Raw genomic sequence first — 22,816 nt, 5'->3', positions numbered from 1 at the left:
GAGCCGAGGGGAAACCCCCAGCTTTGAAATGAGAGATAATAAAACTGAGATACTCCCTGGAGTTGGGTGACCCCCCCCCCACCAGATGGGAGTCTGGCTTCCCGCGGGTGCCCAGGTCCTCCTGCAGCGGCCGCTTTACCGTCCAGCCTCCCGCCCTGCCCTGGCCCGGGTGACACATGACCGTGGCGGACTTTGCCCTGGGATCCTCCTGGGAAGGGAGGAGGAGACCTGACCCCGGGGCGCGGGGCCACTGGGCCCCGCCTTGGCCAGAGTTGCGGCCTCTGACCTGTTTTCTGTTAGAGCAGATCATCTGTCTGTCCCTGCCGCGCCCACCATCCCCACCTGCCTGTGGGGGGAAGCAAACCTTGCCCGGGCCCAGAGGAGGGAGAAAGGGGAGACGGGTGGGGTCCTGCAGGACCCGGTGATGACAAGCTGCCGGGCTTCCTGGAGGGGATCAGGCCTGGGGAACACGTGAGTCGTTGTTTTAACTTCTGTGTGTTTTGCAGAGTGTGTGTGAGTGTGCGTGTCTGTGTGTATCTCTGTGTGTGTCCGTGTGTATCTGCGTGTGTGCATGTGTGTCTGTGTGCTTCTCTGTGTGTGTATGTGCGTGCATGTATGCACGTGTCTATGCGTGTCTCCGTGTGCACACGTGTGCACATGTGTGGGAGGGTTTCTGTACCTTTGCCCTTGTGCGATAATCAAAAGGGCAAAGTGTGGCGTGAGGAATTCGTTCTCCTGAGGACCGGAAGGGCCTGTGTTTGGATCCGCGTGGCTGGCTAGGTCAGGCTCCCGGAAGGAGATTCCTGTTTGTACGGTGGCTTTGGGAAAAGCCCAGCTCCAGGCCTTGACCATAAGCCGATGCGGGGCAGCCCCCCTCAGATGGATCAGGATGCTCAGTTAGTGCAGATTGGCCGGGGGGGAGCATAACCAGCTGCTCAGTAGTCTCGGTGTTCTTTACGTGCCCGGGCAGGGGTGACACCAGGGACGTCCTGGACGGTAGCCTCAGCAAAGCGGACCCCTCCCTGAAATTCCCTCCCCTACCGAAAGGAAGGACTAGTTCAGATTTGTAATCCTTTCTTTTTCCCTTTGGTGGAAAAGAGACGAGCTGGTAAGAAACTTAAAAAAACCCCAAATCAGATGCTCCAGAGGGCTTCTCTTACCCGTAATCACGAATATTGTGTTCCCGAGAAGATCTTTGTGTTTAGAAAGACTTCAAATAACCCCATCTTGATTAAATTCTAGAGGTTGGGTCAGAAGTCACATTTTCAATTTTCTCTCTGATTGTTGGAAGCTTATAGCATGTCATCACACAAAAAGTTGTACACGGAAGTGCTTTCTGCAGTCTTATTTATTACCGAGAAAACAATTATGACCAAGAAAAAAATCCGTAGTTGGGAAATGGGTTGGCAAAGTGGAAAAGCGGTAGGAATGTTCTGTGGTCACTAAATATATTAAGCTGAATGCATGTGGAACATAAACAGCAATGCGGAAAGCTGCTTTTTACGTATGTTGCTTTTTGTAAAGGTGCCATACATAATTTTATGTTAAAGCTCTGGGTTTTGGTTTGCTTGTTTTTAAGATTCATAGCCAAAAAACCAAGAAGAAAATAGGCAAAATGCCTTTCTTGGTTATATTAAGGGGGTGGGATTTTGGGTGATTTCGTTTTTTTCATATTGACAATGATGTGTTTATATTTATAGTAAAATGCTATTTTTAAACAAAGAGATGTCTCATTGCCAAAGGAATAAGATGCTGGAATGCGGCATCATAGGAATGGTATATTCATTTGTAATCCACCTGTTTTGGTTTATTCAGACATGTCTTAGGCTAAAGATTTTCTAGACCTAAGAGCTTTATTAATCCGAGTGCATAAATAGCAAGGAAAACTTGAAGGGGTATCTTTAACTACTCGAGAATGCATCGCTGTAGGTGTGTTAGAACTTTCTCTGTGCAGAATTATAGTACAAATCAATGGGGCACCTGCTTCCAGGCGGGAACCGTAAGTAGTTCTGGCTAGAGATGAGGGCATAGCTTGGGGTGGCACCGAAAGCCGGGACATTCCATTCTTATTTTTTTTTTTTTAAAGATTTTATTTATTCATTTGACAGAGAGAGAGACAGTGAGAAAGGGAACACAAGCAGGGGGAGTGGGAGAGGGAGAAGCAGGCTTCCCGCCGAGCAGGGAGCCCGATGCGGGGCTCGATCCCAGCACCCTGGGATCATGACCTGAGCCAAAGGCAGAGGCTTAATGACTGAGCTACTCAGGCACCCCCGGGACATTCCATTCTTAAAAGGATTTCTTTCTTCCAGCTTGGTTGAGCCGTAATGGACATCCAGCGTTCTGTAAGCTCAATGTGTGCGCCGTGTTGATTTGACACATTTATGGGCTCTAACGTGGTGGCCACCATGCTGTTCCTACCACCTCCATCCTGGCTCATAATTACCATTTCTGGCCCTGAGAACATTTCAGATCTACTCTCTTAGGGACTTTCAAGGATGTAATACAGTATCATTAGCTAATGTTAGATGCCCAGAATTGTTAATCTTGTAACTGGAAATTTGTATCCTTTGGTATCTTCTCATTCCCCTTCCCCAGCCTTTGGTAACCAGCATTCTACTCTGTTCCTTTGAATTTGGGGGTGGGGTGGGGAAAAAGAAGCAGTTTATAAATTAGGGTTTGCTATTGAGCTGACCGTCCTCTTGGCCATGAGCCCAGGCCGGTGGCTGGCCTGGACGGGCTCACTGCATCACCGCTTTTGGTCTGGGAAGTGCATGCTGGTGCTCTCTGCAAGGGCAGGAACCACACTGGGGTGCCCAGTGTGACTGTGAACGCAGCCTGCTCTGGCTTCGAATTCTGCATCCTTGTCTTAGAAGAGCTGTCGGGCCTCTCTGAAAGGTGGGGTAATGCCAGGACCCCCGGAGGCTGCTAGCCCAGCTTCAATAGGAGGCTCTGTGCAGCCCAAGCTGGGCAGGGCTGTGTGCGCACGTCCGCCCTGATCCTCCGGGGAAGTGGCCTGTGTGTTAGACTTAGTCACCTCAGCCTTCACAGTTTCCTCCAAGTACTCGTGCAGGACAACCTTAAAGTAAGTAACGTTCAACTTTTCTTGGCCACTCAGGGCTGAGTCCCCTGCATGGAGCTGTTCTCAATGGCTGCTGGAGGCGCTTCTTTGGTTCAACATTTTTGCAGATGCCCCAGTTCACTGCCTGGCCAGCTGCCTGGGGTTTGACCGGCCGTGCAAACCGTGGGCTGGAAACAGCATGTCTGTCCAGTTATGGCTTTTGGCTGAGCCTTCCCTGTGTGTGTTCATGAAATATTTATTGAGCACCTACTATGATCAATGAGTATAGTCCTTTGCTCTAATGAGAGGTTACAGCCCGGTGCGTGTGAGAATATTAATAAAATAATTATATAAAGTGAATCTCCTTAGAGGTTACAGTCCAGCAAGAGAGGTAAGTCATTAGAAAAATCATTCTATGAGTTAAGACAGAGTTCAAAACCGGGATTATTTCAATCAAGAAAAGGGACAGGGGACTGCGGGTCCCATGATGGCAGAGACTTGTATCTATTTTATTATCTGCTATTGATGGGGACCGGATATGATCATGGGTGGCCGCCGTGGCAGGATGGAGGTTTGCATCTACGGGACAGAGAGACCTGAGCAGATCTAGCAGATTTACCGGCAGCTGGCAACTCCCCAAGTGACCCCAGTATCCGCTTCGCGAAAACAGAGATGGAAAACTTAAAATACTTTATCTTTCTAATCCTTCTCTGAAACACCATGCATCGACACCGTAAGCATCACACATGATGGCAAAATTCATGAATCCCACATACGATGGGCCTTCCGACAACTCCCCTCTGCTGTGGCGAGCCCCCTGTCCGCAAGGGGCAGAAACAGCCCTGAATCCTCCTCTCAGGCCCTGTAACTCCCTGGTCACTTCTGTTGAGAACAGTCTTGTTAGTATTTAGGACTCAGCCCTGCTTGTTCGGGACTTTGGTCCCAAGCTGGCTTCCTCCCCTCCTGTCCCTGCAGGCAGACCAGACAGGGACAGCTGCGGGGTGGGGGTGGGGGACATAGTTTGCTTCTTGTTGCTGTCACTTTTCTCTCTGTTCCTCTTGGAAATTCCTTCCCTTCCTGCATTCCCATCACCCTTGGGGGCCTCCCTCCTGCCCACTGAGTGAGGAGGGAGAGGAGACCGTTCCCAGGACTGCCTGCGCCTGGTGGGTTTCCATGTTTTTTAGGGAAGTTTTTCTTCCTAGAAGCGACCCAGATCATAAATGGAGACAAAGTGGGGACATTAGAATGTCACCAGTCTGCAGCTCCTAGTGAAATAGTGGGTGTGCCAACAGTCTTCAGGGACCCCTAGCATCGCCACCAGAGCACATGGCCATTATTTGCCCCCTGAGGAAATGCAAAGCACACTCACGAAGCATTCTTGCCAAACGATAGCCTGTATCTGATCAGATTTCTGTTCAGAACCACCAAGCTATAGCAAATACAGGGTTCACAGGACATGGCAAGAACAGGGGCTACAAACAGCAAGATCCAGACTGCAAAGCTGCAGGACAATCTGATCTCTTGAACAAATTAATTACAAAGAAAAAAAAAAAGGACACCTGTATATATACTGAGATTTGCTGATGGAACAACAGGATGTCTGGGCTTTGCTTCAAACCAATCGTTGGTGGGAGGGGGTCTGGGGATGTGAGTGAACCAAGGTTTTGGAAGTGGAGGAGGGTGCATGAGGCCAAGTAGGACGGTCTCTGTTCCACGGTGGAGGGTGCCTGAAATTTTCTGTAATGAAACGATATGCAGGATTTACCCAAATTTATTTTGATCACAGAGCTGTTTTTCTCTATGGCATATTCCTAATGGGTGCTGAGGCTTTAGATAAAGTGGGAAAGACCAAAATATTTTGAGGTCCTTGAAACACCGACTCTAACCCATGAGCCGCAACGGAGAGAGCACGTTGCCTCTCGGATGATTCTGGTACTTTTTGGGAATAAGTAATCGATATTTTTAAAAGTGAGGAGTAATGGGAATGAGGACAACAAAGCAATGTGATAACCAGCGCACAATGATTGTTTTTCAGGGTGTGTAGCGCTTAGGATGCAGTGGGCATCCTGCTGGGCGCCTTTAGGACACTTCCCAAGCACTGCTCACAACAGACCTGTCATGCAGGGTCTGCTCACCCCGCTCTGCAGATGAGGAGACGGGGTGCTGAGTGGTGCAGGGGTACCAACCCAGGCTGCCTGCCTCTGACTCTGAGCTCTGTGCTGTTCACCAGGGAAGCGGGGCCCCAAGGGTGAACTCGCTAAGATCATTTGACGGCAGACATTCAACCTCTTTGCAAATGCTGTCTCTTTGCAGGGCATGGCACAAGAGGAAGGGGTTCCCTCTCCTGGGGCTGCCCCGGACCAGCCCTGCGTGTTCAAGCTGGCCCTCTTGGGAAGTGGCTCCATGGGCAAGTCCAGCTTGGCTCTCCGGTACGTGAAGAATGACTTCAAGAGCATCCTGCCCACCGTGGGATGTGACACGGGACAGCACGCCCTTGGTTAGTCTGCTAGAGGAGAAGCCAGGGTGATGGCCCAGGTGTGGGGCATTTCCCACACTCCCCCGGGGCCTCGGGCTGCACCCAGTACTGCAGGGAGGGGATGAGGCTTGGTCAGACACACGCTCAGTCCGGAGGGCGGTCCGGTGTCAGCTTAGTGAGAGGCTGCAGGGGGCAGATTCAGGGTCAGGGCCTCGGGCCCCAGGGCTTGGTGTGAGGGGTTCTACCTGGTGGAGGGGGAGCCCAAGGGAAGGCCCCCTAGGCTCTGCCATTCAGCTGCCCAGACAAGCTGACCTCCCCCCCTGCCGGGGGTCCCTCCTGCCAAAGCTGTTCTCCTGGGTAGTTTCCCGAAGAGTGGCTCCCTTTCTGCCTGGTCTCTGTTTACCACCTGGCCTGAATTGGGGGGGGTGGGGTGCAGAGGATGGGGTGGCTGGGAGGGAAGACCCTCTCTGTGCACTTCTTAAAGAGGTCACATATCATGGCTCTCAGGGGAAAGGTCTCTGGAGCATCTGCTGGGCTGTCGGCCTCCATCACGCGCTGCCTGGGGCTGAAATCCTGTTTCCTGCCCAAAATAGAGGAACTCAACACGCACTTCATGGCGACCCTCCTGGCAGGTGGCCAGCATGGCGAAAGACAGATCCTGCACTCGGGGCCAGAGCCTTGGCTTCAGACTTGGACTCTGCCATGGACAAGCCTTCTGCTTAGCACTTTGTCGAGTCCACTCATTCATTCATTCATTCACTCGTTCATTCATTCGCTCCCTCCCTCACTCATGTAGCAAGTACCTGCTGGGCATGGCCTCTGTCCCAGGCTGCACTGGGTGTGGAGGATTCTAGAAGACACCAAACGGGCACACTGGACATGGACACACAACGCTAAATTTGACACATGCATTAGCTACTTGCGAGCCCTGCAGGCTTTTCAGGAGGGTGAGTCCCAAGAGCGCCTGAGGGGGCCATGGGGGCTGAGGGATCTGCCAGGCCCAGGCCCCCAGCACTAGCGGTGAGCTGGGCAGAGGAGGGGTGAGGGGCTGGCTCCAGGACAGGGGATCTCCAGGAGAGCTCCGAGAGACAGTGGTTCAGGCTGGCTGAGGGGCCCAGGGCGACCTTCTCCATCAGCTGGAAGCGTGACACCGCTCAGCCACGATACTGGACTGGACTTAAAAAAATACAACAAGGTGCTAAGTCTGGCCTCAGGGTGGGGGGCTTCAGTTGAAAGCAGAGACTGGAGAAGGGGGCCTGGCCCAGTGGGATCTCAAGGGCTGTGCACCTGGGGGTGAACCGGGTGTGAACCGGGTGATGCAGATTCAAGATGAGGAAGAGAGACAGCAGGTTCCAGACCAGACGGCTCTTTGGGGTTGCATGGAAGACAGAGGCCTGCAAACTGGCTTACTAGGGATCTGCTTGGTTTTGCAAATAAGGTTTTCCAGGAACCCGGCCATGCCCATCGTTTGCATATCCTGTGGGGCTCGTTTCAGTCTGAGGCCAGCATTGAGTAGTTGCAACTGTGATGGTAGGTCCCTTGAAGCCAAAAATATTTACGGCCTTTTGCCAAAAAAATTGGGACCTTTGCACTACTGATGTGCGAGAGGGGGCCGGTCCCCTACGAGGCAGTGGGCTGCGCCTGGGCTCCAGTGGGAGGGGAGGGGCGGGGATGGTGGTGTGGACACTCGCTGTGAGCCGGGAACTTGGCTCCAAGGGATCAGCACTTGCTGGGTCCAAGGGGGTGGGCTGCAATGTGGACCCTCCCGGCGGGCAGGAGGGGGCCCCTAAGCATGGAGCCAGCTGCGTCTGGGGAGGGAGCAGGCACTCTGTATTAATGGGAAGGTCACTAACTGTCCCAAGCCAGGCAGACAGCATTTCCCAGCCCGCAGTAGGTACAGGGATGGTGGGCGAGGGCCTGTCCTGCCCACAGAAGCCTGCTCCAGTTCCTTCAGCAAGTCAGGGACCACGCTGTCACCCTCCCCCACACTCTTCAGAGGTTCTGCTAGGCTCAGGAGGGTGACAAGCCTGGGCCCAGGTCAGAGTGGGGGTCTTTGCCTGGGAGCAGGCCTAGGTGTGCTCTCTCCACTCATGGTCCTCTGTCTGGCCCCTGGACCATCCTCATCCTCATGGGCGGCTTTAGCTGCCCTCCCCCCTTCCAGGCTCAGGACCCTGCCTCTACCTTGGGGCTGGTGCTTTGGGCCTTTGTTCCCTTCCCACTGTGCCCAGGGTGCATGATTGTGCGGGGGCAGAAAACCACCAGATGAGCACCCATGGAGCCAAGACCCTCTAGCTGAGTCTGGCAATCCTTTATTCAAGCAGCTGCCGACCACGGGGCTAGAACTTACTGATGGAGCTCCTGCTCCGTGTCAGCAACCGTGCTGGGTGCTGGGGACGGAGACGTGAAAAGCCCTCCTTTGCTGTGAGGAGCTAAATCCCACGTGGAAACGCTGGCTTCCTCCACTTAAATCTCTGGGTCCACTTCACGTGCTTTATGATACCACAGCCTGTGGAGATGGCTACTACAATTATTGCATTACTATAAAAATAAAGAAGGGCAGTTAATTATTTTGTTATTATACTATGATATTTATCAGTGTATTATAGTCTATATGACTTATTAGTTATCATGCTGTAGTAATTATTACATCGTTATATATTATTATAAAGGTCGATCTTCCCACTTTTCAGGCGAGGCGATGGAACATGATCCTTCCTTTCACTTAAGCAAATGTCGTCTGTGTTTTACAAAAACCCTCTGAAGGCAGACGCCTCCGTTGCTTGTTTCCACACATGGCATTGGCTGTATCGAGAGAACTTGCTTTTGTTCTGGAGCAGGTGCAGAGGAGCTCAGCCCAGCGAGAACTCGAGAACTCGGGGCTCACCTCCTCCTCGGCAGGTGGGCAGGTTGGCAGGTGGCTGGGACGATAAAGGAAGGAGCGTGTGCCTGGTGCTTGGCGTACTGGAAACTCTCAGTAACTGTGAGCCGAGCGACCAACACATGGCTAAACGGCTTGTTGGCTCATCTTGACATTGTCGTCTGTGAAACGGGGATGTAGACACCCTCTGTGGTGGGCTCTCCGTGTGAGGCTGGCTCAAGGCTGTCTTAAGTCGTGGGTTACCATGTTATGACTTAAGGTCATCACCTACCACCCCACCCCGCCCCACTCCAGAGAGCAGGAGTGGGACCGGGGCTGGCATGTCCCGGTGTCCTGGGGGGTGCTGCCTTCCGAGCAGGCCAGCTTCGAGATACTCCAGCCTTCGGGAGGGTGGGCGCCCCTGGGCCCCCTGCCAGGGGGTCTGGATCTGTAGGCGATCGCGGGCTGCACAGGCCCTGGGTACGGCCCTCCAGAATGGTGTGCGAGCCAGGGCAGTGTTCTAGCTGTCTCAGGGCAAGATCCCGTCCAGCCAGGGGAGAGACAGACTCGTGTCCCCGAAGCAGAGCCGGAGCGGGAATCTCAAGTGAGCACAGCCCCCTGGGGGTCCACCTGCTGAGGGGAGACCCGAAAAGCCCTGGAACTCCTGCCGCCCCCCCCGCCCCCCACGGAGGCCCCCGTCCCACTGCGGGAGAGGGCCCGGTGGGGGAGGTGGCGGCTCCAGGGGGGATGCTGTGGCCGGGGACCTGAACCACGGGGAGCTCCCACAGACCCCACTGGGCTCCCCACAGACCCCCCCCCATCCTGGAGTCCCAACTGGCCACAGCCCTGGGAATTCTGGCCGGTGTCCTGGTGCCTGCCGCACTGAGTGACATCCTTTGGAGAAATGGTGACATCTAGTGCTGGCGTGCGTATTTGCTGGTGGATCGCAGTGGCCTGTGTGCGAGGGAAAGAAAGGCAGCCCGCATTCAGCGTTGTCACCGTCCTGGCCCCTGTCAGCTCCGCCCCGGGAGAGATGCTATGCATTTCAGGTTCCCTTCAACCAGGACTCTGCTGAAAGGCAAACCCAGTGGAGAGGCTTCGATGAGCGGAATCAGCTGTTTGTTGACATTAAAACCAGAAAGAGCACAACCACGTTCCTTATGTCAACATTTATGGAGACACTTTTAAATCTGGGGCAATCTGTCCTTCTTACGCCCTTCACCGCGCAGAGGGGGGCGCTGTGCAGCTCACCTGCTTCCAGGAGCCCCCCTCCCGCCGCCCAGAGGATGGAGCTGAGGCCGGGGCGGGGCTGATGCTGGGATGCCAGTGCTGAGGTCCATGGTGGGACCAGAGGCGGAAGGAGACCTGGTTTGTGCCCTGATGGGACCATGATATGCAAATGCACCCGGTGGCCCCAGCTCAGTCCACCCGAGGCCCCGTGAAAATGTGCGCATGTGTCATCTCCACCAGCCTGTTCTAGAACGGAAAAATTCCTGGTTCTTGGCCTGATCCCACCCCCACCCCCCACCTTGTGGCTAATATCATTTGGTTGTTTTTGGCTTTAGCTGTGACGATGTAGAAAATGTGGTCAGTGGGTTTCTGAACAAGGGAGATAATTAATGTGAGCTCTTTTCCTGATTGGAGCCAAGGGTGTCCGTGGGGCCGGGGTGGGTGGAAGGTTGTCCTGGGGACCAGTCCAGGGGCCCCAGAGGGACCTCGTGCCTCTCTCCAGGAGGGTCAAGGTTCTGCGGTCTGTGAACATCCCGTCACTCGTGCCTCATCATCACTGGGACCGAAAGCCCTCTCTGCAACTTTGTTGGGGTGCACGTGGACTGAAGCTCGACCAGCAGCCGTCGTTTACCAAGTGGAGAAGCAGATGGGAAGCTAGGGTTGTTGAGCTGGGGAGGCTGACCCAAGCGTGACGCCCATGGGGAATCTGGTGGTGGTGGGTTTTAGGGTACAACCAAAATCAAGTTCAGGAATGTGATTGGACATGATAGAAGGATGTGGACAGAAGGCCACCGTCCCAGCCAGTGGGTCAGGGAGAGCCCAGGGCAGGCAAAGGAAGGGGAGCTTCATGCACAGATCTGCTCTCCTCTCTTTTCTCGTCGTTTGACACCCACTGTGGGAAGGGGGCACCGTTGGCTCGCGATGAAGAAGAGGACACTGAGATTTCGAAGGGTGGGAGAGACAGACAGGGGGTTGGGAGGGAGAGGGAGAGAGGGAGGGGGAGAGAAAGAGATCAAGCATCCTGTGTCTCTTCTTACAAAGGCACGGATCCCACTGTGGGGGCCCCACCCTCATGACCTCATCTAACCCTGATTACCCCCAGAGGCCCCACCTCCTAACACCATCACTTTGGGGGATAGGACTTCACATATGAATCTGGGGGAGACAAGGCGCCTAGGAGGTTGATGGGACTTCAGGTTCGTGGCTGTGCAGGGAAAGGCAGGATGTGCAGGCAGACACCGGTTGGTGGGTTCTGTTAGGAGCCCCCCAAGCTAGAGTCTCCTGCCAGCGAATCATGGTCTTACCCACTCTACGCTGAAAACCTCAGCTCAGACTCGTCCCTTATCCTCTGTCCCTAGCAGGGTGAATCATCCCCCCAAAGCTACGTCCACATCCTGCCTGCCTCGATGGCCCAGCCCGAGCTGGAGATAAAGACCGTGTCCTCTAGGTAAAGCTCCCCCCGGGCTTCTGTTTCAGGTGCGTTCTTCACGACGGTGGTGGACTTGGGGCCGTGTTTCTGAGGTTTGAGATCTGGGACACGGCTGGCCAGGAGAAGTACCACAGCATCTGCCACTTTAGGGGTGCCAACGCTGCGCTTCTGGTGTACGACGTCACCAGGAAGGTGAGGCTCGCCTCCAGCACGTCCCCACCCTCCTCTGCAAGGCTTCCTGTTCTCTCAGGCACAGGGATGCTCTCTTCTGAAGGCTTTCCGTGACCAGCCCATGCTGGTGCTTCATGGGAAAATCACCACAACCAGTAGACAACACCTTCGTGAAAGTCTGTCACTTCCTCCAGGAAGCCCTCCCTGATAACCCCTGCTCCTACTACTGCACGGTTGAGTTTGTGCCCCTGCACGGTCCTCTCAGAACACCCTGCACAGAGCACTCCCATCCATCACTCACGATTCCTTGGGTGCCCACAGCATTGGTGAGGGGCGTGCCCTGGAGACAGCACACCGTCCCTGGCCCTACCTCTCCCCCAGTGTCGTGTGGGTCGATGCTAAGTACGAGTGAGCAGGTACTTAGAGCAGGAGGAGGGAAGGGCAGGGTTCTGTGGGAATTGATAGGAGGCGCACCTGACTCCGCTTGGGCTGGGGGTGCTTCCTGCATGAAGGGAGGGAGCAGTGGGGATCAGCCTGATGGGGTGGGGTGGGGAGGGGAGGAGGCGGAGGGCAGGTGAGCAGAAGGAGAGCAGAGTCTGTGGGTGGGGTGAGGGTGGGGCGAGCACGATGCCATGGGCTGCAGCGTGGGAGGCCGCCCACTTGAGCAGCTCAGCTGCAGGGAGGGGAGCGGGGCTACGTGTGGGGGGCTGTCACACGGCCAATTGGATCATATGCCTTTTTACAGGGCGGCCCACCAACGTCTGCCTGTTCTTTGCCGGGATAGCTGATGAAAGCCACCCATGGGATTTGTCTGATGTTGATTTTTTCCCTTTGTTAGGATTCCTTCTGCAAGGCTCAGCAGAGGCTGAAGGACCTGGAGAGGGAGTCTCCCCCAGGGGAGGTGGTGGTGATGCTGGTCGGGAACAAGACGGACCTTGGCGAGCAGCGGGAAGTGACGTCCCAGGTAGCCCTTGACACTGGGTCGCTTTGTTCCCCGAGGCGGGAAGAGAGAGGCCCCAAAGCACACATATCCAAGCACACACACACCTGCACCCTGTCACCTGCCCATTCGCCTGCACACCCCCCCCCCCATGTATGTCACATGCACAAACACATATACTTCCCACTTGAATTTCCCTCTTGGGCAAAGGTTTCTGGGCTCTCCTGGAGAAGTCAGGTCTAGAGACGGCTATTCCGCAGACGTGGGGAGGGCTGCACGCACTACCCAGGCCAGGCCTCCTGTGAGCGGGCAGAGGGTCGGCCCCGCGTCCTGTCTCCCAGGGAGCAGGGAGATGCTGTGCAGCCCGCCTGCAAGGGTCCCTGCAGGGTTAGCCAGGGTCGCGAGGAGCCCATGGCCCTTCATACCCGGCCCTCCCATGTTCACTTATGTGGGTTTGCAGATCTTTTTCTTTGTGCTCAATAAATTATTGATAAAGGGACAGGTGAGTAAATCCAAATTTCCTTGCTAGGAACTGAGTGAGAGAGAGTCAAGAAGAAAGCCAGAGTTTCATAAAACAACCAAAGGCAGGAAAAATGCCTCGGAGATGCAAGCAGAGTGCTATGAGACATCAGGGCAGTGAGCGAGGGGTGTGTGTGTGTGCAGGCGTGTGTGTGTGTGTCTGTGTAGGAGTGTGTATAAGAGGGTGTGCAGGAGTGTGTGTGTGTATGGTTCTGGGAGCTGGGGGAGGAGGGGACAGGCCCGCATGGAGGTGGCAGTGCCGGGAAGATCATGGAGCTGTGTCCACTTCCAGCATCTCGGGGCGGTGGCCCCGGGAGGGACAGCATCTAATGGGGCAGCTGGGGCGGGGTTGGGGGGCCAGGCCCCTCTCGGCTCTCTTCCCCTGGCTCTGAGTTTAGCAGGTGACGGTTGTGCCCAGCAAGCCTGAGGACACACACTTCCAGCCCGTGGTGTGAGCGGTACTGTTTATATGTCTGCAAACATCCAACCGCTGTCTCTAACCTGGTGTTGCTGAGTTTGCAAGGCCGGGGTTTGTTATGCCTCGGGTTCTAGGAGGGCTCATCCTGAGCGAATAAGGAGGCAGGCCCATGCGCCGCCTGTGGTTCAGGTGGCATAGGACATTTCTCCAGGGGTGACACGTCGTGCGTTCGCCCCGTTACTGCCTGCTTTTAGGGGGAGGCCCAGATAGTCTTTTTGGGAGCTAAGCCCTGATGTCGAGGTGAGGGTGTTTCAGAGGGGACTCTATTTTGTGAGGGGGAGGGGTGGTGTTGGTTTTCATCCTTGCCCCTGGGTCTGGGATAAGCAAGTCTGAAATTATAAATACTAAGACACCGCTGTCCGCCTGAAAAGGCCGGCTTCAGTATATTCACCGTAAGGATCAACAGCAGGGCAGGTGTTAAGCATCCTTTCACGATGACGCTGAACTCTGGACACCCATGAAGGGTGTGCCAGCATTTCTAGGGGTTCCTCTGGACTGGTTCTCTGCTTGTGTCCACCCTGCATGGGCCCATCATCCCAGCCACGGACCTGGACCTTTGGCTGGGGCCCAGTGGATGGGGAGCCCAGGACTGACCAGGACACACCCTGGCATTGGCTAGGACCCATCTAGCTGAGGTTGTCTCAGCGTGGCTGAATCCCGCCAAAGGTCAGGGCTCCCCGCAAGCCTCCCTCCTTTGTTCTGGCCCCTGGTCCCTCCCTCATCCAGCAGGCCTGGGACCTCCTGCATTCCAACCTCATGGAAGGAGGTTGCACCCAGGCCCTGAGGAGGTGGGGACAGCCCAGGTGCCCCACGGATCCAGACCTTCCTGATGCATATTCTCAAGCAGCTTCTCGTGTGTCTTTCCAGGCAAATGCAGATTTCACAAGGCTTCTCTTGTCATGATCGTCAAGAAAAGCTAAAGGATAAGTACAGAGATAAAAGCGTCCGAGAGAGCCTGCTGCCCAGATTTCCACTCACGCTATTATGTTTCTTAAACAATTTCACCGGTTTCTGACTGTAGTCAAGTTGCACGGTGTTTCATATGATTATTCCCACGTAGATGAAGTACGTGGAGGTGAGTCCCTGGGGTGCCAGGCTGTGTCTTGCACTTTCCCCGCCACCTCCCCGCTGCAGCAGGGCTGGGGACCCCCTCTGTGCGCACCTGGTGGGACCAACCTTGGACACTGGTGTGTCCCTGGCCACTAGATGGCGCTCCAGCATCGCTCAGGGCAAACCCCGCTGCTCAAGGGGCCCCGCATTCTCTCTGCTAAATGCCAGGCTTTCGGAGAAATTTCCGACAAGTTGATTGATGCCACGGCAAGTAGGGAAATAAGGATCATGCGTGTAGGATGCCCACATATCTATGCCTATTTCCCTCCCGTTTTGTCAAGTCAGTATCACTGTGCTAGAATTTATTATTAAAACATATCCTTGGACGGATTTCCACCAGGCATCCTTCCACTGTGCCCCTAGACTGGATGGGGTGCGTTGTGCTTCTGGAGCTCAGGTTCCCCATCTCCTGGGATGTGATTGCTCCTCATCCTCTCCTCTGCCCCACCAGGCAAGTGGCTCAACCCTGCTTCGGAATCACCTGGAAGCCTCCGCCTGCAGCGCCCCTTGCCCACCACAGGCTGTCGTTCCATCCGTCTACAGTGCAGCTTGCGCCCTGGGCTCTGGGCGTTTTGAGCCCTCCCCGGTGAATCTAATATTCTGGCAAGGTGGGGAATGTCCCCGAGGGCAGAGGTTCTGTTCTTCCTTCTGTGGGGTGCTCGGTGCCTGGCAACATCTGACACAAGCCAGGTGCTCAACAAATGTGTGTCCAACAAGAGGATAGAAATTGGTCCTTCCCCTGAGGTCTAAAGGAAAGGCAGTCCCCAAAACCAGCCTTCACCACAACTGACAGGTGTTTATGGAAGGTTTTCTGTGCCATGCTTTGCCCACCTCAGCTCCATCCCGAAACCTGTGATGGGGGGGCATTGGGTGTGGAGCATGCAAAGCGATGTGTTCCCCACGAAGACTCCTGGGAATACCACTTCCAGGTCCGCACTGGCCTCGGGTCCCGAGGAAGGCCAGCCTGGGAGCCCCCTGTCCTGCCTGCCGCCTGGGAAGCTGCTCCAGCCCTGCTCAGCCTGAGTTTGGACCTGGCTCCTCTCTGGAGCTGGGGGTGTGTGTGTGCACGTGTGTAGGTGGTGGGGGCAGGAGGCTCTGAGGATTCAGAAGTGGCCCCTCGGAGGAACCCTGCTGACCTGCCTGCGACCGTACCCCTTCCTTGTCTTCTGTTTCTGTGGGAGGGGTCTCCTCCAGCCACCCTGGAGGAGTCCCCTTCGCACAGTCAGAAAGAAAACCACAAGGCCCAAGAAGTCACTGGAGTTAAGGCATCACTAAAGCCAGATTTAATACTTAACCCAACTTCAGTTTCAAGCCCCTCTGGAATGTAACCTTTAACCTGCCACACTGGAATTTCCTGGAGGCACTCTTCTGAAAGACCCCTTCCCCTTTACAAGGGCGACCTTGCCTAAACAACATTAATGAATTCCTTGAAAAAAGGGAGCCTTCTCTCTACATTTAGAAAGCTTTCCTTTTCTGCACCTTGGCAGAGCATCTCTCTACTGGCTAGACTGGATGCTGCCCCATTCATGAGTCACTTAATAAAGCCAATTAGATCTTCAAATGTTTGAATTTTGTTTTTTAACAGCCCAGAGGGCCCAACTCAGGGATCCATTCTTCTTCTTTTAAAATTTATTCCTGGGGCTCTTGGGTGGCTCAGTCCATTGAGCTGTCCGCGTCCGACTCTTGATCTCACCTCAGGTCTTGATCTCACGGTTGTGAATTCAGGCCCTGCGTTGGGCTCCATGCTGGGTGTGGAGCCTGCTTAAAAAAATTTTATCCTCTTCCCGGGGCTCCCACTGGCCAAATCGAGGACAATCTGAGCATCCAAAATTATTTGTCGGTGTTGAACAGAGAGAGAGAGGTGGGTGGGACCTCCTTTAGAAGAATCCAGCTAATAAATGTGGAAGGAATTGGAGAATCTCCTTTGTGTGACAGGGGTGTTCAGTGGGTGCTTAAATGACTGGCTGGGGGCTCTGGGTAGACCAGCTCCTGCCTCAAGCACACAGTGAGCCACAGGAAGGCCCCTTAGAGTCGAGATCTACCTCTATGGGAGGGCCAGGCCCAGCATCTGCCAGAGCGGGGCCCGGACTGTCCATCGGATGAGGTGCAATAGAAGGGACACAGAGCCCTTGTGTCCCCAGTGAGTAACCAAATCCAGCTGAGGCCCTGGATCTCCCTCTCAGACCACAGGAAATGCGGGGACAGAACAGGAACAAAGTGAACAATCCACAGGCAGGTGCTGGCTGCAGGAACAAAGTGAACAATCCAGGTGAACAATCCACACATCACACACTGGATCATTCTACAGGATACTGTGTCTGGGGTCTTGTAAAAGTCAACGTCACGACAAAAAAAGATCAGGGACTAATGAGCAATACCTAACAGCAACAGTGAATTTAGATTGCAACCTGGTTTCAAAAAGAAAGAGAAAGAAAGAAAGAAAAAAGAAAGAAAGAAAGAAAGAAAGGAAGGAAGAAAGGAAGAAAGAAAGGAAGAAAGAAAGAAAGAAAGAAAGAGAAAGGAAGAAAGAAAGGAAGAAAGGAAGAAAGAAAGAAAGAAAGAAAAAGAAAGAAAGAAAGAAGGAAAAAGAAAGAAAGAAAGAAAGAAAGAAAGAAAAAAGAAAGAAAGAAAGAAAAAAGAAAGAAAGAAAGAAAGAAAGAAAGGAAGAAAGAAAGAAAGAAAGAAAGAAAGAAAGAGAAAGGAAGAAAGGAAGAAAGAAAGGAAGAAAGAAAGGAAGAAAGAAAGAAAGAAAAAGAAAGAAAGAAAGAAAAGAAAGAAAGAAAGAAAAAGAAAGAAAGAAAGAAAGAAAGAAAGAAAGAAAGAAAGAAAGAAAGAAAGAAAGAAAGAAAGAAAGAAAGCCAGCCAGCCAGCCAAGACTTTCCGGCCATACTTGTGGATTTTTGAATATAGACTAGAAACTAGATGATATTATGGAATTATTCGAAAATGATTTAAGCACAATAATTTTATGATTATGCAGGAGACTGTCCTTATTTTGAGGAGGAACACGTGGGAACATCTAGGGGAGATGTCATGGTGTCCATAACTTACTTCCAAATGGGAAGGGGGGGAGAGAGAGGGAGAGAGAGAGAGAAACTCGGTAATAATTGTTCAGTCTAAGTGGCAAGTACGTGGATGCTCATCAGACTACTTTTTGAACTTTCCTGTGTGTGTGAAAGTTTCATGGTAAGTTGTAGGACACATAAACCCCCGCCTCTTCATCTGTCCGGGGCACAGATGTACTAGCATCCTGGGGCTGCCCATCCTCACGTCGCTGTGTTGCCCTGTCTGAGCCTCACCCTGAGCTGTGAACTCTTTTCTAAAAAAGCGTGCAATTCAGTGGCGTAAGCCCATTTATAGTGTTCTGCAACCGCCACCTGAGTCCGGTTCCAAGGCATTTTCATCCCCACCATTAAGCAGTTACCCTGACAACCAGCAATGTCTCTTTTCTGCACATTTCATATAGATCTGGTCATGCAGCGTATGGGCTTCTGTGTCTGGCTTTTCCCACTTAGCATCACGTTTTCAAGGACCCACGCTGGAGCATTCAGCCCAATTCAGTCCTTTTTAATGGCTGAATCATAATCCGTGGTGTGGCTGGACCAGGTTTGGTTTATCTGTTCAGCTGTTGCTGGGTATTTGGTGTTTCTACCTTTCTGTCTATGGTGAATTGTGCCGCTGTGAACATTTCTGTATAAATATTTGTTTGAACACCTGTTCTCACTTCCTTCGGGGACGGAGCTGGGAGTGCTATGGGCCATATGGCGACTCTATGTGTAAGTTTCTGAGGACGTGCCAGACTGTTTTCCTGGCTGCTCGCTCTTCCAGGCCTGGGCCAGCACCTGCCTGCCCTAGGCAGGGTCCTGGCCCCTCCTGTCCCCGTGCTCACTCCACCCTGGGCAGGTGCCCATGTAGCGGGGGCTCTTCCCTGGGAGGAGCTGACCTCCGCCCCCCTGGGGCCTCCCTGGGGCTGGAGAGGTGGGGCAGCTCTGCTTCCTCTTGATGGACTCCCCTTCCTTGAACTGGAGCAGGGACAGCTGGGGTCTGGGGTCCTGCAGGCCTGCTCTGGGGACTCCTGAGTGTGGACCGACAGAAGTCCCATCGTCAGGGTGGGCTCCTGAGACCCTGCAAACAGTGCAGGCAGAGGCCCGCATGCTTTGGGTGTGGAAGTAACTGGATAAGCCTGTCCCTACCGCCCTCCTTCCCGTACTCTGTGTTGGAGTGGGCCTTGGGGAAGGGGTCTACGCTGAACACACACACCGTGTTGGCCCGCAAGCAGGTGCTGTGCCTGCCTGAGCTGTGGAACGAGGCGGGTGTCACTCTCCTGGGTGTTCAGATGTGGAAATTGAGTCTCAGAGTTAAGGGCTGGGCTCAGTTGCCTGGTCGGAGGCAGGACACAGGGACATCTTGGCACAGTTTGAAACAGGTGGTAAAGGGAAACACTGTGGTTCATTTAAGGTTCATGTCTTCTGCTATTGATTAGAAACAAGCAGCTCACGCTTCTCTTTCTCCTCCGAGTGCTAAGAGAGGTAAAAGAGACTGGGCTTGGAGAGGGACAGGTCAGGCTGAGGGGCTGTGCTGCCCTCCCCCGGGGCCTCCTGCACGGGGTGGTGCAGTGTGCAGCCTGGGCAGCCACTCAGAGCGGCCTGGGTGGAGGGTATGATGGGCTGCAGGTGACCCTGGAAGGCCCCACTCCCCTACTCAGTGCGGGGTGCCCTCGGGCAAGTCATGGCACCTCTGGGCTGCTGGGCTCTCAGTGTCCTTCCAGGCTAACATGCCATGAGGACGAACAACTCCCACGTGGCCACCACAAAGACGCATCGCAGCAAGGCCAGCTGCTTTTATTAGGATCGAGGGGGAAGTAGCCCGTGGAGGCGGGGAGGCTGGGGGTTGGCTCCTGGAATTATTCCTCCATGGGCTGGGCTGTCACCCATCCTGGGCGGGCTGGGTGCCTCCTCGCAGGGGGAAGCAGGCCGGCTGGCGCCAGAATCTCGGCTTCGCCACGTCCCCCAGGGCTGCTCTCCTCCGGCCGAAGCGGCCCACGGGCCTGATTCTGCGGCCCGTGTACCAGGCAGGATTGATGTCAGGGGCTGGGGAGGAAAGAGCAAGAGCCGGGCGTGGGTGTGGGCGGTGCGTCCCCTGACACCGTGCACCGTGTGCTCACTCCCACGGGTGGCAGGGCCCAGTGCACGCGCACAGCGCTCCCCACAGGGGCCCCCAGCTCACCCCTGCGCACCTGCCCAGGCCATGCTGGGACCCACCTGCACAGCAGGGACACCCAGAGTGGGTGGCGAGGCCACTGCTGGGTAGGGGGGAGCGTTGGGGAATGGGAATTCAAGCTCACCAGCAACCCCTTCCTCCCCTCGCCCCACCCCCAGGTTCTCGGCCCAGGCCACCCCGGGGGCAGGAAGTGACCCCCTCCACTGTGTGCGGCTCAGGGGCAGGGGCGCCGGGGAGCTGGTGACAGGGCCACCCTGTGGAAAGACAGGCCACACCCCTCCCGGAGCTGAGGCACTTAGCAAGGCCGGTACCCCTGGTTGGGAGGTGGCCAGGCCCCGGCCAGGTACCTGGGGGTGGAGGGGTGGGGGCGGGCGAGGGAGGCTGAGGCCCGGGGTCCGGGCACTCACTGCGGATCTCCATGGAATGCTGGTGGGCTTGGCTGGCAGCCCCCTTCAGGGCCAGGCCCAGCAGGAGCAGGCACAGGAGCCAGGCCAGCAAAGGTTTCATCCCCCGGCTCCTCGCTCGGGCCCTGCTTGAGGTGGGATCCCACACGGGAGGGCACAACCTGGGGCGGAAGGACAGGAGCAATGTCACGTACACGCGAGGCTGCGTGCTCACCAGGGTGGCCGCCCGAGATAATGTGAGCGTGGTGTGTGCGTGGGCGTGCGTGACATGTGAGTGCGTGTGTGCAGCCACACTTCCCTGTGCACTCTGATCTGTGCCCGAGCGGTCCTGGGCGCCGATCTAGCAGGCAAACCCGGCTCTTCGCAAAGCCCGTCGCCCGCCCTGGGACCTCGTTCTCTCCTCTGTCCGGTGAGTGTTGTGTGAGGCCATCGCGTGCGTGTCAGCCTCTGACGGGCTCAGACACGTTTGCGCCGACCCTCTGTCCTGGGGAGGATCCGGAGGTGTACATGCGGTGGGCGCAGGGAGGTGGACTGTCTTGGAACGGCCCTGGTCGGTCGGTCTGTCTGTCTGTTAGGGCACCGGAGGGACGGGCGCTCTCTGTACCACTGTGTGTGCTGTGCGCCCGGGCAGGGAGGGCAGAGGTGAGCAGGCTGTGGGGAGCTCGTCCCCAGGCGCCCAGGGTCGCTGGAGAGGTGTAGGGGTGATATGCCAGCCTCAGACATGGCCGGGGCTGGGGTGTGTCATGCCTGCCACAGGCTCATGGGCTACGACCCCCGTTGAGGCTTCTTTCCCTCACTCAGCCCAGGACCTCCCGATACCCCCACAGGGTGGGCAGCGGCCGGGAGATGCAGGGGAGTCAGTCCTCTGTCCTTACCAAGCGCACTCACCCTCATCATGAGCCCAGATGCCATCTGCTGTGTCTCCAGCAGGTGGGACCCCCTGCCACCCATGCGGCATGGCAGGACTAGAGGGCTGTAGGCAGCAGGGGCACCCGGAAAGTCCTCGTTCACCCTGCCGGAGTAGAGGCGCTGACCTGCCTAAGCAGCATCCATCAGGCTGACCTGGTACCCAGCCCGCAGGGGCCCATACCCTTGGCACTTGGAAGATGCCTGGGAGCCCTGTCTGTTTCAGGGAGGACCCCCTCTGCTGACCTTGACTTTCCAGCCTGTCCGAGCCCCATGGAAGGCAATTTAAAATGCACACCTCTTTCCATTTTAGAGGCCTGTTGGGGTGTCACGCACCGGGTGGGGTGGGGACCCCCAATCTGGAGGAAATGGAGGTGCCCCCATGAAGCGGAGTAACAGAGAGATCCATCCAGACCGGCTGGGCTGTTTCTTGTCCCTCTGGGCGGGACCCACGCCAGGTGGTTGGCATTGTAGGACCTGCTTCCCAGCCCACTGGAGATTTTTGCCGCCGGCCCTTTGGGCCTCCCAGTCTGCATTCCCAGAGCAGTTGCATGGGACAACTTCGCCTTTTGTCTCCCCCGCGGACCACGCTTGAGCATGGGGGCCTCTGGGCAGTCTGGTGTCCCTCAGACGCACCAACCCCTGGCTGCAGGGAGCCCCCACCCAGCCCACCAGGGAGGAGAGTGGCCAGGAAGGAGCACAGAGAAACGGCGCGAGAGCTACTCACTGCGGGTCCCCACGAGGGCGGCGGCAGCGTTGGTGAGCGTGCTGTGGTGACCCAGGCAGAGCCAGCTCGCCCCTTTTATAACCCGAGGAGGAAGCAGCCCGCCCCCCCAGATGCCCCCCTCTCCGCCTCCCCTCCCTCCCAGGGCGGCATCAGGACAGAGCCTCCGCGTTTTTTCTTCTATTTTTTAAAAAAACTCATCAGCGACATGATTTGTCCCTTCCTGGGTTATATAATTGCATTTGGGTTGAGTGGTTTTAAAACACATTAGCCTTCCTTCTTCACACTGGCCCTTGGGCGGACGGCAAAGGTAGCAGGAGCGCCCGGCCCGGCCCGGCTTCGCTGCCCTCAGTCCCCGCCGGGTGACACGCAGACCAGCCTCGTCCTGTTTCTGTGACGCGCACCGTGCTTTCTCCTAGGCCTTCCACGGTCTTCACGATTGATGTGTAGAACTAGCAAGTTTGTTACTGTTATAAAACAAATGCATTAATTTTTATTATAATTTTTATTATACAATAATAAACAAATTTGTTTTGTATTATAAAAGCGATTTATATACATTGGGGAAGAATTTAGCGCATATGGAAAAACGAGGGGAAAAAAAGCACCAATAATGAGGAGGAAGCCAGTCATTCAGCACATGTGATATATCTCCTTCTAGTGGGCTATCTCCCCGCACATTTTCTGGGTACATTCCCTGGATGTCCACATTTTGAATCTCATTGCTTTCATTCAACAGTCATGCCCTCGAGTTGTTAAAAAAAACCCTGTGGATTGATGCCATTTAAAATAGCTGCATAACATTCTGCCATCTAACTGGGACTTGAGAACCCAACTCACTCGTATTCTGAATTACAGAGGGCGTGAAGGTTATGTACGTGCTGTTGTGTGCAGTGCTAAGGAGCTCCTCCTGGGGAAGAGGCCTCCTGGTGGCTCCCCTCAGATGAATGTGGGGGGACAGCCCCCACTTCTTGCCTCTGTCAGACTTCTAGCAAAAGCTTCAGGGCGCACCTGACCCCTCAGGGGACCAGTCCCACACGCTTCTCCCTTGCCCCACGGCTGCCCATTCCTAGCAATGAAGGTTCTGTGGGCTCCTGGGATGATCGGGGGTCTGGGGGCACAGATGAGGGGGCAGCGCAAGGAGCATGGGGGTGGAGGGCAGGTGGGGGGCTTCTACCCTGGGCTGTGGGGTAAGGACACTGGAATTCCTGGGGCAGCCATGCTCAAGAGCTCCCGGCGCTCCTAGTTGGGGTGATGGTGATGCCGGACGCTGTCGTGGGGTGTGGTCCTATCT

At 55.2% G+C, this 22,816-nt stretch overlaps 2 protein-coding genes across 2 annotated transcripts; one reads left to right on the top strand and one right to left on the bottom strand.

Moving 5' to 3' along the window:
* Nucleotides 1-252: 252 nt before the first annotated feature.
* Nucleotides 253-17,126, top strand: RAB17 (RAB17, member RAS oncogene family). The gene is given in 6 exon segments (XM_045867652.3): nt 253-471; nt 5,372-5,487; nt 11,098-11,121; nt 11,124-11,242; nt 12,060-12,185; nt 14,026-17,126. Coding segments are annotated over 6 exon segments (468 nt in total). The 5' UTR covers nt 253-424; the 3' UTR covers nt 14,062-17,126.
* A 2,068-nt stretch (nt 17,127-19,194) lies between these two features.
* PRLH (prolactin releasing hormone) lies at nt 19,195-20,150 on the bottom strand. The gene is made up of 2 exons (XM_045867432.2): nt 19,896-20,150; nt 19,195-19,358 (listed from the first exon to the last, which is right to left on the bottom strand). The coding sequence occupies exons 1-2, from the start codon at nt 19,993-19,995 to the stop codon at nt 19,195-19,197; spliced, it is 264 nt and encodes an 87-aa protein (XP_045723388.1). The 5' UTR covers nt 19,996-20,150.
* Between the last annotated feature and the right edge of the window lie 2,666 nt (nt 20,151-22,816).

The sequence above is a fragment of the Mirounga angustirostris genome, unplaced genomic scaffold (assembly GCF_029215605.1).
Source record: "Mirounga angustirostris isolate CCGP_5_RB_7025 unplaced genomic scaffold, mMirAng1.0.hap1 SCAF_3, whole genome shotgun sequence".
Lineage (NCBI taxonomy): Eukaryota > Metazoa > Chordata > Mammalia > Carnivora > Phocidae > Mirounga > Mirounga angustirostris.
This window is presented reverse-complemented; position numbering and strand designations above follow the sequence as displayed.

Bases quoted from the DNA above. Each gene is read 5' to 3' on its own strand.
- PRLH (XM_045867432.2), bottom strand. From the start codon at position 19,995: ATGAAACCTTTGCTGGCCTGGCTCCTGTGCCTGCTCCTGCTGGGCCTG. The intron at 19,359-19,895 runs GTGAGTGCCCGG...TTTCCTCCCCAG, and splicing joins GCATTCCATGGAGATCCGCA to CCCCTGACATCAATCCTGCC.